Source organism: Branchiostoma floridae, chromosome 6 (assembly GCF_000003815.2).
Source record: "Branchiostoma floridae strain S238N-H82 chromosome 6, Bfl_VNyyK, whole genome shotgun sequence".
In the NCBI taxonomy this organism is placed as follows: Eukaryota; Metazoa; Chordata; class Leptocardii; order Amphioxiformes; family Branchiostomatidae; genus Branchiostoma; species Branchiostoma floridae.
In genome coordinates this window covers 8366545-8380754 of record NC_049984.1, presented here as the reverse complement: position 1 = coordinate 8380754, position 14210 = coordinate 8366545, and the positions used below count along the sequence as shown (strand labels likewise).

The 14210-nt window shown below is 43.0% G+C and overlaps 2 protein-coding genes across 2 annotated transcripts; one reads left to right on the top strand and one right to left on the bottom strand.

Annotated features, from left to right (window-relative positions):
* The first annotated feature begins 4275 nt into the window (after positions 1-4275).
* On the top strand, positions 4276-7476 carry LOC118417616 (Bloom syndrome protein-like). Its single transcript, XM_035823227.1, has 3 exons — positions 4276-4898; positions 5169-5251; positions 5614-7476. Exons 1-3 carry the CDS (start codon positions 4429-4431, stop codon positions 6840-6842), a joined length of 1782 nt encoding a protein of 593 aa, XP_035679120.1. The 5' UTR covers positions 4276-4428; the 3' UTR covers positions 6843-7476.
* Positions 7092-13623, bottom strand: LOC118417615. Its single transcript, XM_035823226.1, has 6 exons — positions 12720-13623; positions 10099-11862; positions 9749-9825; positions 9415-9592; positions 9002-9203; positions 7092-8858 (listed from the first exon to the last, which is right to left on the bottom strand). Exons 1-6 carry the CDS (start codon positions 13233-13235, stop codon positions 7876-7878), a joined length of 3720 nt encoding a protein of 1239 aa, XP_035679119.1. The 5' UTR covers positions 13236-13623; the 3' UTR covers positions 7092-7875.
* Positions 13624-14210: the final 587 nt, after the last annotated feature.

The following is a 14210-nucleotide window of genomic DNA, read 5'->3' as shown; positions in this document are numbered from 1 at the left end:
AAACCACCTTGCCCCCTGACCTGGAGTCAGGGAAAATTAAGCAGTAACGCAAAGGCGATTAACGTTAAGTGACTGGTGGAATATTTGTGGAGTGAGTGGTTGTGGGCACGGCTAGGTCATGGCATCACACATAGTGGCATACAGCATACGTACAAACCAAACTGCTTCAAAACAGAACAAAGTTGCTAGAAAGTTGTTTTTAGAGTAGAGTAGAGTAGAGTTTCTTCGGCCAGGTAGGAAACGGCTGGTTCCATTTTAGGCCGCTCTTCACTTTTGATCATCTTATTTATATCATACTCTCTTTCCTGTTCAATCCACTAACTACCGTTTTCTCATAACATCCGATCTACCCATGAGGTAGAGCGGACGCATGCGCGGTACATACATCAACAAAGTCTTCATAAAAGTCTACATTTGAACAAAATGCAACTTAGCTCTATACATGAAAACAATCTCATGCGGAATATCTTTTATTTGAACTACTAGTCACACGTAGACCAAGATTGTACAAGAATCGTGTTGTACCTTCCAGTAGGCCTTAGGGGCGGTTTTTATCTCCTATAACGGAATGACATTGCCGGTGACCCTCACCTTTTCTGTCCTAGCCCACCCCCTGAGATACTTAGCACTAAATTCTCCAGTACAATACAGGATGCGACGTATGAAGTCATCACTGTCTGTTTCAAGGTCCTTAGATACAGTACAGTCCGTCTTAAAGAGCACCAAAGTTTGTGGCTTTCTCATGGATAAGATTTCTTTAGATTTGTTCGCAACATCAAGTGTTAGTTTAATGTGACCTATTTTTTTTTAAAACTTTATCTCCTCACGCCTGTATGGGAATGAAAAGATAAGGATAACTCCAGACAGAACACCCTGAAAGCATCTCTCCCGTTATCCCAGGGGTTAAATGGAAGTTTAAACCATTAAACGGACGTAAATCACTTGAGCGAAATCGCGTCTGAAACAGAACACGCCAGGGTCTTGAAATTAACCAGAACTGACAGGGCCATTACTGGCCATTAACAGCATTAGGACTGAGACACCGGGGAGGTAGGGTCCGACCATTCGGGAAGTAGGGGGTAGACTTTTTCAAACTACTCTTGAAACAAAAAGTTGTATGTTATATGCTTAGAAATTTCAAAAAGTTACAATAAACCATTTAGAGCAAGGAACTGATTGTAATGGTGAATTGCCTTCTCCGACATCGTAATTACTAAAAATACTAAATATCTTTCATTTTGGAGATTCATAGACAAATAGATGCTTAGGGTGCCAACTATATAAGAAGACACTAAAAGAGCTGAAGGGGCCGATGATTTACCATATGTAAATAGAAAAAAAAAACGGAAGAGGTGCAATGAGTATTCCCTTTTCTATTTCTCCAAATAGAACAGTCCATGGGGCAGTACCGATTGTATAATGTGTCGGTAGGAGGGCAAACTGACCATCGAAATTGAATACACCTCCACGCCCCCAAAATGTCTTTATTTCTTCAAGCCTCTTTCTTTCACAAGACCACTCAATTCCTTCAAGTTCTCAACGTAAAACAACACTTTCCATTCGCGTTAAGAATTGTCCTTTTACTCAAAAGTCTTATATTTACCATTGACGAACCCTTTTAGTTTTCCTGTAGTAGCCCGGAATGGTGAGAACCCTATACCCAGTATTAGGCTGGTGGTGGGGTGTGCGCTGAGTGACATCTGCCTACAGATGACAGAGTGGAAACACTGCAACAAAACGCTTCGCCAAAATAACACGTGGACACACGTTCACAAAACTGTGACACTAAAAGCTGTAGTCGGGCGACAAAATTAGACGCTAATTATTCTTATATTGACTGGATGGCAAAGATTATTCCAGCTATTTTCGTTTCCACCAATCGGAGCAAATAGAGTTGACCGAATGAGATTTCGCATCTCGCTGAACAGTTCTGTAGACGTCTACACACGCGACACTTGGCTTGTGTCAATCGTTACATCTCGCTATTAGACGCTAGCCTGTGTAGCGAGTCTGTACAGGTATGGGGAGAGGATACATGCCCGGGGATGTGCTAAGGATGTTGCTAGCTTTATTGGTGACTTCATACACCCGTCCTACGGTTGTTAGGAGTCGGTAAACTGACGACATGCCCTTTCCTCTTTTTTAAAATGACAAATCTAACACAAGGATATCATCGTTTAGTCCGTTCACACAACTTTTTACCTCACATTTTTGCACACAAATTTTACCTCAAAATTTTCATGCACATACCCCTAATCAATGCATCCTTAATACAATACTTAATACTTGAGGGGAGCGAGCGGCAAAAATCCAGGTCACTATAATCCCCGCTACCCAACCTCTGCTTGGAGAATAACAATGCCTGACCTAGCTGTCTTCAACCTGCACCGTGTACCACACACATATTGTTTTCTATGTTCAGCACAACAAATTCCCAATGAAAAATCCCAATGGGAATCTCGGCTCCCATTCCCCATTCCCGTGACGCCGTAAAACGCATTCCTGTGACACGGGTCCCTATGGGAATGCCGGGGTCCGTTCCATTGATAGGTTTCATGAAACATATGTTCAATTTTCCGCTTGGTTTCCGCCGTGTATACTGGCACGAGCGACCCTAATTCAGATGGACATGTACTGTTAACTTATAGCAGGTCTTACAAAACTATCCCAAATTTACGCCCATGAGCAAAATTTCCTTGTGGGCGTGTTGTCCCTGGAGCCAGGGACCTGACCTGTCCAGGGTATGTATGCAAAACCGCAACGTTTCGTACCTCAAGAAATTGTTGTTCGCAAATTGCCAAAAAGCAAGGTCTACTGTAGTACATAAGGACTGCATTCTAACGAAATGCCACGTCTTTTGCTTTCTCTTTGAGAAAGTATAGATTCAGTGTAACTCGTGTCATCTAGACTATATATATACTAATAAATGATATAGAACAGGATCTTAGTGTCAATGTTTTTGAAACCGAACACAACAAACATAAGTACACATATGATTTATGTCCGTGTGCCAGTCTTCATTTGGCCTGTTTTCCCATGATTTTCCCGTGATTTGTAAGATGTCACTCGAGGCTTTAGTGGGCATGGCAGAGCCTGTGATAATATCTTGTCCAAACACTGAGGGCCAGGGCCCCGCCGATCGGCTACACTGTCCAGTTGCACACCAGATGAGACAGCCGGGTGGTCCTCTCTGTAACCACTAACCACGGCTCACCATGATTCATAGATAGCCCCCATCTTACCTTGCAGGCTGTTTCCCGGGTCTACAGAGACAAGTTCCTCGGCTATTGGACCTATGATGCCCCCTAGGAACGTTTACTACGATCCCTAATAGTTAAACCCTTTAAAGAAACAGTCTAACGAGATGGAAAAATAGAAACAGTCTAACGAGATGGAAAGGAAACTATGTTGTTCAATAGTAGCAGTTTGTTGAAATTTGCGATCCCACGTCTTTTGAGACGAAATGACTTCGGTCTTGTCTGGAATAAAGCTAGCTTGTGGTTGGCCAATAGGACCCAACAATACATTATACATTTGTTTTCTTTTCTGCGGCATGCCATCTGTAACGTTATAGATGACGTAACTCAGTCCCGATTTATAGCATCTAATCGAGCATATAATTCGAGCCCGCCCTAACACAGATTAGAACTACGCCTTGGCTAATTATTGAATGTATATCCTATATCGTATGAGTTACACTGAATCTAGACTTTTTCGATAATTACTGAATGTATATCTGAAGTACAGCCTCGTAACCAACTGGAATTGTGTATATTTTTACAGGTACATGCATTCAAAAACCCAGTTCACATTTGCTACATTGTAGGATTCACTTCTATGCGTTTGAAATACTTAAGTGAATAAGGGGATACTTTCTGATAAGGAAAGTACCATAACCTGTTGATGCACTATAGTAGATGTCTGTTTCGGACAAAAATGTCCCCAAACAAGTTTTTCTTTTTTCAAACGTAATGATTGCCGTTCTCCAATGATGGCACAGAGAGTGAACTTCTGATGGTCTCAAACTCGGATTGCTGATCTACAAGTGTATGTAGATATTGTCTACTGTTTGAAGACTGAAAGTGTACTTGTTCTTTCAGTAGGCGTTCTGGTCAGGCATTGGGTTTTGCGAACGGCAAAGAATACTAGCCTGGTATCCAGCCGTAATATAGCTTCCGAGTCTCTTCTTTCCTCTCTGGCAAAAGCTTCCGAGTCTCTTCTTTCCTCTCTGGCAAAAGCTTCCGAGTCTCTTCTTTCCTCTCTGGCAAAAGCTTCCGAGTCTCTTCTTTCCTCTCTGGCAATTACGTCTGGCCCCGATCAAACGGATATCAGTTGGATTTCAAATACCCCGCATAGAAAGTATGCGGGCCAATCAGGCTCATCCGATGCAAATGATCCTCTTCGGGAGGCACAGCGATCATCATCAACATGGCCGGCCCCCAAGCCGACGTAAATGATGCTATCGCGTCTGTTTTGGGCGAATTGCCCGGCATTTCTTCACTGAAAAACGAGCAAACAGAGGTCTTAAAGGCCTTTCTCGACGGAAAGGACGTTTTGGCGCTCCTGCCTACCGGATTTGGTAAGAGTTTAATCTATCAAATCGCCCCGCTTGTGTCGAGGAAATTGGGTCGCCAGAATCCAATTGTAGTGGTGGTGTCGCCGCTCACTGCACTAATCGAGGACCAAATTCGCGAGGCTACACGAATTGGGGTGACAGCAACACATCTTGGAGACGACAATCAACGTGCTGGTATCATCAATGGAGAGTTCCAGCTAGTGTTTGGGAGCCCGGAGCGGTTTATTTGCCAAGAGCAGTGGAGGGACATGCTATCGTCCACCGTGTATGAGGAAAATCTCCTTGCGGTTGTGGTAGATGAGGTCCACGTCACATACAAATGGTACTTATTAACGATATTCTTTTTTTCTGCCTGTCAAGTACGCATGTACCATTTTTGTGTTGCATGGACATACTATGCAAGTTGCTTGGGTTGTTTTTAACCTCCTTGGCTGTACGTATGTAATGCGTGCACAGCGCTACCACTGGGTCGTTTGCATAACAATATGCATTAGGCACTGACTTGCGTTGCATGCATTGTTTTGTGTGTGTGTGTGTTGCAAGGCCGTAGCTCTCTTCTTAAAGCTAACTCGATAACATGATTTTTTCGCAGGGGACTGACTAAAGATCCACAAAAGCAAGCCTTCAGAGAAGCTTTCAGTCGACTTGGAGAACTCAGATCTCTTACAAAAGAAGGTGAGTACATCACTATGTCAATTTTAAATTCTGAATATTTACAGATATTGTTATTGTGAATCAATTTTAGCCTATTATGTAGGCTAGTAAGTTGATTTGTTATACTTTCTCAACTTTATTCTTTGCTTTTCAGACATTATGTGACTTTAGCAAGGAAACATAACATACAACATTAAAGATAACAGGAAACAATATTAGAAGCAATATTACAAACAGTATGAGACCATGGCAATGTTATAAGCACTTTTTAAGCAGTATTTATTCTACTCTTAATATTAAGAAGTATTTGCTGGATTTTCAGTAAATTTTTTTCCAGTCATTCAGTACTTTAATTAGTTTGAATGTTTCCATTTCCTGTACAGGAACACCAATTCTAGCTCTCACCGCATCAGCAGAGCTACAATCTACAAAGAAGGTGGTGAGGATCCTCCACTTGCAGAACGCACATGTAGTGAAAGCCAGTCCAAACAGGCTGAACATTAGATTGTCTGTGGTAAAAACAGAATTCGATTCCTGGGTCTGCCTTGACTGGATTGTAAAGGAGCTTAGGAAGAAAGGACTGGACATGGACCACATCATTATCTACAGTCCATCTATATTTTTGGCGGGGAGGGTATACAATTACCTGCAATCTGAACTAGGTGATGATGCTTGGGTAGGGGAGCAGTGTTCAGCAAACTTGCTTATTGGCATGTATCACGCTCCAACATGGCAGAAATACAAGACCAGGGTAGTTAATTCATTTCTAGGTATGGGGAGTTGTAGGGTAGTTGTAGCCACAACTGCCCTAGGAATGGGATTGAATTTTAAGACTATATCAAGGATAGTATTGTTTGGGCCACCTAATGACATGGAAGATGTACTTCAGATGGTGGGTAGAGCAGGTCGTGATGGTGGACAGGCACATGCTGTGTTTTACTACAACCGGGTACAGATGATACATGCAGACCAGGCTGTTAAAGCGTTTGCTCGGGGAGAGGATGGGGGGAATGACTGCATAAGAAAACGCTTATACAAACATTTTGAAGAAAGTCCAATTTCAGTTCAGCCGGGGCATGACTGTTGCTCAGTTTGTCATCGCACATGTAATTGCTCAGAGCCAGACCCTTGCATTGTGAAGTTTCCTGAGCACGAATCATTCATGAATATAATAACACTTCCAACCAGAACTAGAGATGTCGATGAACGTCAGCGAGCACTTATAAGGGAGGTACTGGGAGATTATAAGGAGTCTTTGTCTCAGAATGTCCCACTTTTCACCACTGATGTTGAGTGCACAGGTTTTAGCGATGGGCTAATTGACTCTGTGGTACAAAATTGTGATCATATTTTCACATTGGGGTATGTGTTTGACAGGTTTTCTATCTTTAATCCAAACCATGCTAAGGAAATCTTGTGTGTTATAAGCGAAGTCTTTGATGACATTGAGAACATAGATGAGGTACTCGGGGATTACCCTTGGGGATTGTCTGTAGAAGAAGAGCAAGAAGCTTTTGACTACAATTTTGCTGGATATTTTGATGAAGGACTTGTGCTTAATGTTGTGGATGACATTGATAATGTTGAGGAGTATGATTATGAAGAAGATTAGACAGATTATACTTGCTGCCTACTGATAGCATTGTATACATGTTTAATAAATGAACGTATTTGTCATGGAATAGATTAAACATGTATTCAAGTTACTATATTGGATGCAGTAAGTTTATACGACAAACAGTGAATATACATTTAAATAATTTACAATAGAAATACATTGCGCACCATTAACACAACAGGTGACACAGCTGAAGTGACAGTATATGTATATAATCTATATGAATGACTGTACATTCATAGAACACCCTTTTCTTCAGTACAGATCATATGAAAGTCAAGAGATTGGGCTAAGTTTCTTGTATGTACAGACATTTACAAAAAGTGTATCACCAGACTCTAAACGGCAAACTATTTGAGCCTGAGTAGAAGCAGACTTAGTACATGTACAACTATTCACTAATTCCAGTCACCGTTCAGATATTTAGTGATCAAGTAATGGAATAGATTGAACATGCTTTCAAATTACTATGGATGTTTTATATAACAATAATTTACAATAGAAATACATTGGGCACCATTAACATAACTGGTGACATAGCAATGACCAAGATTGTATATGAACTGTATGCTTTGGCTGTACATTCATAGGACATCGTTATGTTACAATAAAGTTCATATGAAAGTCAGGAGGTTTTCTTTGCTATTATTTGATACAAGGGCTAAAATAGATCACTTTTACAAGGAAACCATGGAAGGTACCAATCAGCTGCTTATGACCCAGATTGTCATCAATGTTGATATACAAATAAATTTGTGCATAGCTCAAATTATGCAAAATGATATATTTTCGTTGTCTCGTTGGACTGGAGATTCGTTGCGATTATACGCAAATACATTTATACAGAGCTCAAATTATGCAAACGGTTGTACTTCACATTGCCTCATTGGAATGAACAGTTCTCGTGACTGATGATATGTAAATACATTTGCACTCCCAAATTAGACAGACTCCAATGTATACAGGGTTGAAAAAATTGAATGAGGTTTACTTTGAGAAAAATAGAACAAAAGCATCGAGTGTGAATTTAGAGGTCAGTGTGGTAGTGTTTATTCCATGACTTAAGCTTCTCTTTCATCCACTTTGCTGTCTTGTTGTAGTCAATCTTATGCAACAGATTTCTGTTGAATGAAGGGAAAGATTCAAATGCCCGGCCTGGGATGACGGCCAACAGGTCAGCCTTCCTGTTCTCCTCAACGAGTAACTTAATGTCTTCATCCCATTTCTCTTTGTGGTGGTAACCTGAAGCACCCCTTCGACCCAATGCTGCATTCTGATTGTCCATCAATGCCTTGAGGTAATGCAAACTACGGGTGACTCGTAAAGCACTTTTTTCATTGAGATTTGGGCCCATGTTCTTGAGGAAACTCTTCGCGAAGTTGTTATGATTCTCGAGGTTTAGATCTAGTGAGATATTTTGTCCCATCCCCCCCCTTTTGTTGAAGAAGCGATTCCAGACAAGACTGTGAGCCATGTGTGGTGACAGAATAGAGGCAACTTGAACCTTCATGAGAAAACTGCTGTAAGCATATTGGGTGTGTCCATATGCCCTGTAGTATAGCATTGCAAATGAGTAAAGTCTCTGAAGGCGCTCCCCATCTCCTTCTTTCACAGCATCCCTCATGTTTCTGAGAAACAGGCCATAGGAGAGACGTGCCAGGGTATAGTTTCTTTTGTAGTCTTCCTCCTGGCACGACTCCTTTGGCTTGTCTGGTGATGAGTTAGGGTTAGGTGTAGGCTGCATGTTGAGATCGTGTGCTTGAATTTCATGGTCATTTCTGATTTTCTCATGTCGGAAAGTGCGATGACAATCTGGGTACCTGCAGGGAAGGGGCTCTGGGGGGAAAAAGGAACTTTTTACCCCGCTAGCTACATTGGAAACAATTTCCCCTTCCTTCAGCATAACGTACTTGTCAATGATGTGGCCCACTTGCTCAGATAGCCAGGCTCGCCTGGTCTCCTTGTCAGCCACAGCAATGTCGGGTGGAAAGCAGTTCTTCTTTGGGAGATCTAGAGATATTATATGTACAACAAAGACAAGTTTTGAAAAACAGGCAAACCACACCAGTAAGTAAATTACACATTAATAGCATAACATATGCAATTAACATCCACCAATTTATGTTACAGAAATAACGGTGTGAAAAGTGTACCTTCCATGGTGTCCATGCCGAAGTAGTCCATGGCAACCGTCAGGATCAGGGCATCCAGGTCCTTGTCGACAAACTCTTTGTACGAGTTGTAGTCCTGGTGCGGGCCCTTCTTGGCATTGCTGGCTCTTAAGACATTCATGTTACTGCACATGCTGCCATGCTCTCGAGCAGACTTCTCAGAGAAGAAGATTGACTTGTGTATCTGGAAAACAATTTTTCTGGGATTATAAAAATATTCTGTATTGTACTACTGTACAACTGTAATAGTCTTGCCGTTAGCTTGCGTAGAATTCATAGTCTGTATAGACTGAATGACACACACACATAAAAATATAATGTGACCACAGACAAACATGTGTTAGTGTGTCTCAATACTATGTGCACACATGCTTGTAAAATGAAGAAAGACATACCCCGTGTTTATTTCGGATGGCGTGCCAGTCTTCAAACTTGACAAAGATTCCCTGCAGGCGGTCCTCCCGTGTGTCTCCCTCCGCAAACGCCCACTGTATGTTGCGGGAATTGCCTTCGGACAACCTGTCCCCGCCAACGAAGATGGGGACCATGTTCTCTCCCTGACGTGGGACGTACCTGGAACATTGCAGGAAGATAAGTTCACTTTGTTTTAATATGACATGTCCATCACCACATGCAGTTGTTCAATACATCCCAAAGTCAAAACTAATACTCTTTATAAGTATTTACATGAGCAGCTTAGTACATGATAGTGATATGAACCAAACTTACTCATTCTGGAAATGGAGTAGGATGTCAACAAGGTCCCCAGTCTTGCATTCATCCTTGAACAGCAGCCCCAATGGCACCTGTGAAAACACATGAGAAACATGGATATTTGGTCTTGGTTGCATTAACATTAAGTCACTGCAGGAACATGTATGTTTGATAGAATTCAAAAGCATGCTGAATAACTCACCTCATGCAAATCTCCATCAAATAGCTTGACAAATACATATATACTACATGCATTACAGTCACTCATAGCTATAAAGTAGGATGCAACAAGTCTGTTTTGTAGTGCACTGTTTATTCACAAATCATACTGAAAGATTCCATATAGTACAGTATTTCAAACATACCTCTGTGGACTTCTCTGCCATTTCCTTGGAGTATTGGTGGGGTATGTGGGCCACAACGACGTCCTTGAATATCTCAAACTCCTTAAGGTGTCTGGGGATGACTCTTGTAGCCATGACGACAAACTCTCTTCTCGTGTGTTGCTGATCCAGGTGTGTAGGTAGCACCTCATCCAGGTTTAGGTCAGGGAGAGGTTTAGTTGAGCCTGTGTTGCGGAGGTGGTGAGGGGTGATTCTGTCTAGAACTGCTACATGGTGTGTCCAGTTGAGCATTGTGTTGTGTTTACTGTTTGTTTGGTGGTGGGCCTTTACGTAAAAGTTCACGTTGTCGAATGTGATGCCGTACGTGCAAGGTGGGAGGGGACAAAAGCCGGTTGGTGACGGGGCATCATCTATGTTCAGACTTTGCAGCCCACACATGGCCATCTCCTCGTCTGTTATCTCAAAGGCAAATGACAGGTGCGGTGGTGTGTTGCAAGAGTAAAGCAGGCTCAGTGGTGGGTTGCTGGAGGCAAGCAGGTTTAGTGATGGGTTGTAGGAGGCAGGCTCGCTCAGTGATGGGTGAGTGGAGGCAGGCTGGCTCAGTGCTGGGTTGTAGGAGGCAGGCTGGCTCAGTGCTGGGTTATAGGAGGCAGGCTGGCTCAGTGCTGGGTTGTAGGAGGCAGGCTGGCTCAGTGCTGGGTTATAGGAGGCAGGCTGGCTCGGTGCTGGGTCGGTCGAGGCAGGCTGGCTCAGTGCTGGGTTGTAGGATGCAGGCTGGCTCAGTGCTGGGTGGGTGGAGGCAGGCTGGCTCAGTGATGGGTCGGTCGAGGCAGGCTGGCTCAGAGATGGGTTGTAGGATGCAGGCTGGCTCAGTGCTGGGTTGTAGGATGCAGGCTGGCTCAGTGCTGGGTTGTAGGAGGCAGGCTGGCTCAGTACTGGGTTGTAGGATGCAGGCTGGCTCAGTGATGGGTGGGTGGAGGCAGGCTGGCTCAGTGATGGGTCGGTCGAGGCAGGCTGGCTCAGAGATGGGTTGTAGGATGCAGGCTGGCTCAGTGATGGGTCGTTGGAAGCAGGCTGGCTCAGTGCTGGGTTGGTGGAGGCAGGCTGGCTCAGTGATGGGTCGTTGGAAGCAGGCTGGCTCAGTGCTGGGTTGGTGGAGGCAGGCTGGCTCAGTGATGGGTTGGTGGAGGCTGGCTGGCTTGTATCTCTGTTGTAGTACGCTTCAAGGTCTCTTTTCCATTCCTTTACAGTTTTGTCATGGTTCAGGCTCATTTCATGTTGTTTTGCGACTGCGTTGTTATGGTTGGTGGAAATTCCCATCTTGGCTAGCATTTCTATAGCTGATTTCTTTGTACCGCCATACTGCAAAATGGCATCTGTGATGTAGGCCAGGGCAGACATCCTAGCCTCCTTGCCACGAATGGCAATTGATGCTGCAACACAGGTGTGTACCTGCGAATCATTGGAGATATTTGACAGTACCATGTGGAGAAGGGGTGTTCGTTCCTTCAGCTCTGTCTCCATGGCTGAGTAGGAAAAGTTCTGTAGATCAGACGGTGTCGTTTTTCGAAGGATGCTGGGACTGGGAGATGTGGCTAGCAGTGAGGTTCTCTCTGCCTGTACCTGTTGTACCAGCTGGTCCCAAATCTTCAGCCTCAGTGTGGGGTGTATCATGATCATCTTAGCACATGTATCAAACTTTCCCTTGGCAAGGTTTTCAGCTATGCCAGCAACATCTTGTTTGCACGAGTGGGTTCGTTCTTTGCTCTGGTAGGATATGCTGAGCTGAAGAAAAAAATTAGAAAACAGTCAAATGCTATTGCCCCATGTTCAGATCACTATCAGATTACAGAAAATTATGATTGCAGATAAAATAATGAATACAAGTTACAACTACACAAGTGATAAATATATCTCATAATCATATGTTTAGTGATATGTTCATTTCAAAATGTTCAAGTTTGAAATCAGTGCCAACTATAAATCATAATTAGAAAAAAACCAACTTAGACAGGCAGGCAAGAAAGTATACGTGATGAAGTGGCAATTAATGTGCACCTCTTAATATCATCCAACAAATATTCCCATATATTTCTAGTATTTTTTTACATGGAAGCATTTCACACATATATGTCAATCATTCTTGCTGCTAATTGAAAACATCAGTGACTGAACTTGAAAAATAACAGACGGGTTCATTCTTTTGTATTTTGTTCATACACTTCTCTAATCTCTACACACATACATATAATTTTTGCACCTTGCCAGGACACCCTTTATGTCCCACAGAATATATCACAAATCTATTTTTATTTTCATTAGGCATCAATTCAGTTACGCATATTTCACTTTAATAATCCCTGACCTGCTAAATTTTGTAATGCCAGACACATAAATACTTTTCTAAAACACTGTCCAGACCATTAACGTTATAATTCATGCGTAGAAAATCACGAAAATGCACTTGATTTATAGTGACCCCTCTACAATATTTACGTTACTTTCTTTGTCGCGACGAGTAAAAGATGAATTTCTCGCTTTGAAGGGAGACGTGTCAATTACAACAGCATGTTTTAAATGCGATGTTACTATTAGAAATGAAATAGTCAACACTTTACCGCATATAAAATTGTGTACTATACCTTTGTGTCACTTTTTCGGTCGGGCAGGCGACTCATCTTCTTCCCTTTATCAGGCTTCGCGGCTACAGATGGCGTGGCTGCTTTTGTCGGTGTCTTGGTGGCCCGTTTCTTGTTGTCACGCGGTGTCTTAGATGGTGTTTCGCGGCTCCGTTTTCTCGTTGCAACTGGAGAGCGGCACGCATCCTTACGGCCTTCATTTGCTTTCCACTCGTTCAGATCTCCTATGGACCCCCGAACCCTTGCGACTTTGCGGCAGCAGGCTTCGCAGATTCGGTGGGATTTGCTTTCGTCCTGTTCCGATACGTCCAAGCCTATATACTGCAACACATCCACAATCGGAATCGGTGGTGGCGACGGTGTACCAGGTTCCTTTTTTACCCACGATTGCGCTATCTTAGCTCGAAAAATAAGTCTGCAATGCTGCAACGTTCCCTTGATCTTCTGGTTGGAGTCGCACAGTCGGCAAAAATCATGGAGGTTGGATGTCTGAACACCGACCTTCTTCGGCGCAGACATCGCGAAAGACTGTCCCGTTTCTGTGAATTTTTTCTCCCAGGCCCATCATACAGAGTGCCACTAAGGTGCTAATCCAAAATTCCATGATGTCTCTTTGAAATTGGACGGAAATCGGCGAGAATATTGTCCAGATACGCAACAAAACCAATTCGACCGTTCCCGCGAAATTCTGGAAGCTGCGTGACCTCTGTTAATCAACAACAGGTCACGTGAAAAATGGCACTTCCTGATTGGCGCATTTGTTCCAAAGGTCACCCGACCAGCTAAGAGCGCAACTCATGCATATTTATTAGATAGTAACTCATGCATATTTATTAGCTACTTAGTGATGTAACGGAAATCGTTTTCCAAGTGACGAGGGCCAGACGTAATTGCCAGAGAGGAAAGAAGAGACTCGGAAGCTATATTACGGCTGGATACCAGGCTAAAGAATACAGAAAATTGACATGGATCGCTCAAAGTGATGTGGAAAACGTTTTTCGAATCGCTCAGCGTCAGCACAAAACATTAAGTATCCACAACCAAGCAAACGTGGTTGTCTAACGACTAATCTATACTTAACGAATACACACAAATTGCAAGCTGTGGTCTGTTTATCAAGGACAAGTCCCTATCACCTGGTCAGTGGGATCGCCTACTCATAATAAGCACACACCCATTAGTACGACCTGTACATGCCCATCTCGCAAAAGAGGACTGTACCATCTAAAACAAGGGGGATACTTGCAATGTCATCATTCTAATTCTTGCCTGTATTTCTGATTTGTATGCAGTGTCTCTGGCGTATTTTCCTTTCTTCTCTATTCTCGTATCCTCTACCTTTTTTGTTGTCTTCATGTCTTCCTAGATCTACTCCTTGTAATGGACTAGCCCACCTGGCTGTGCACGTCTGCAACATTATATACACCCCAGCCTCAACTTGTCCATCATCTCCCAGGAAACTTGACCTATATAGCATGGCGACCCCTGACACGG

What these genes read in the sequence shown, in the direction of transcription:
- LOC118417615 (XM_035823226.1), bottom strand. Translation starts at nt 13,235, where the DNA reads ATGTCTGCGCCGAAGAAGGTCGGTGTTCAGACATCCAACCTCCATGAT. An exon ending in TGGCAGAGAAGTCCACAGAG is followed by an intron (nt 9,826 to 10,098) that starts GTATGTTTGAAA and finishes GTGTTTTCACAG; the next exon opens with GTGCCATTGGGGCTGCTGTT. An exon ending in CGGCATGGACACCATGGAAG is followed by an intron (nt 8,859 to 9,001) that starts GTACACTTTTCA and finishes TAATATCTCTAG; the next exon opens with ATCTCCCAAAGAAGAACTGC.
- LOC118417616 (XM_035823227.1), top strand. Translation starts at nt 4,429, where the DNA reads ATGGCCGGCCCCCAAGCCGACGTAAATGATGCTATCGCGTCTGTTTTG. An exon ending in GTCCACGTCACATACAAATG is followed by an intron (nt 4,899 to 5,168) that starts GTACTTATTAAC and finishes ATTTTTTCGCAG; the next exon opens with GGGACTGACTAAAGATCCAC. An exon ending in CAGATCTCTTACAAAAGAAG is followed by an intron (nt 5,252 to 5,613) that starts GTGAGTACATCA and finishes TTTCCTGTACAG; the next exon opens with GAACACCAATTCTAGCTCTC.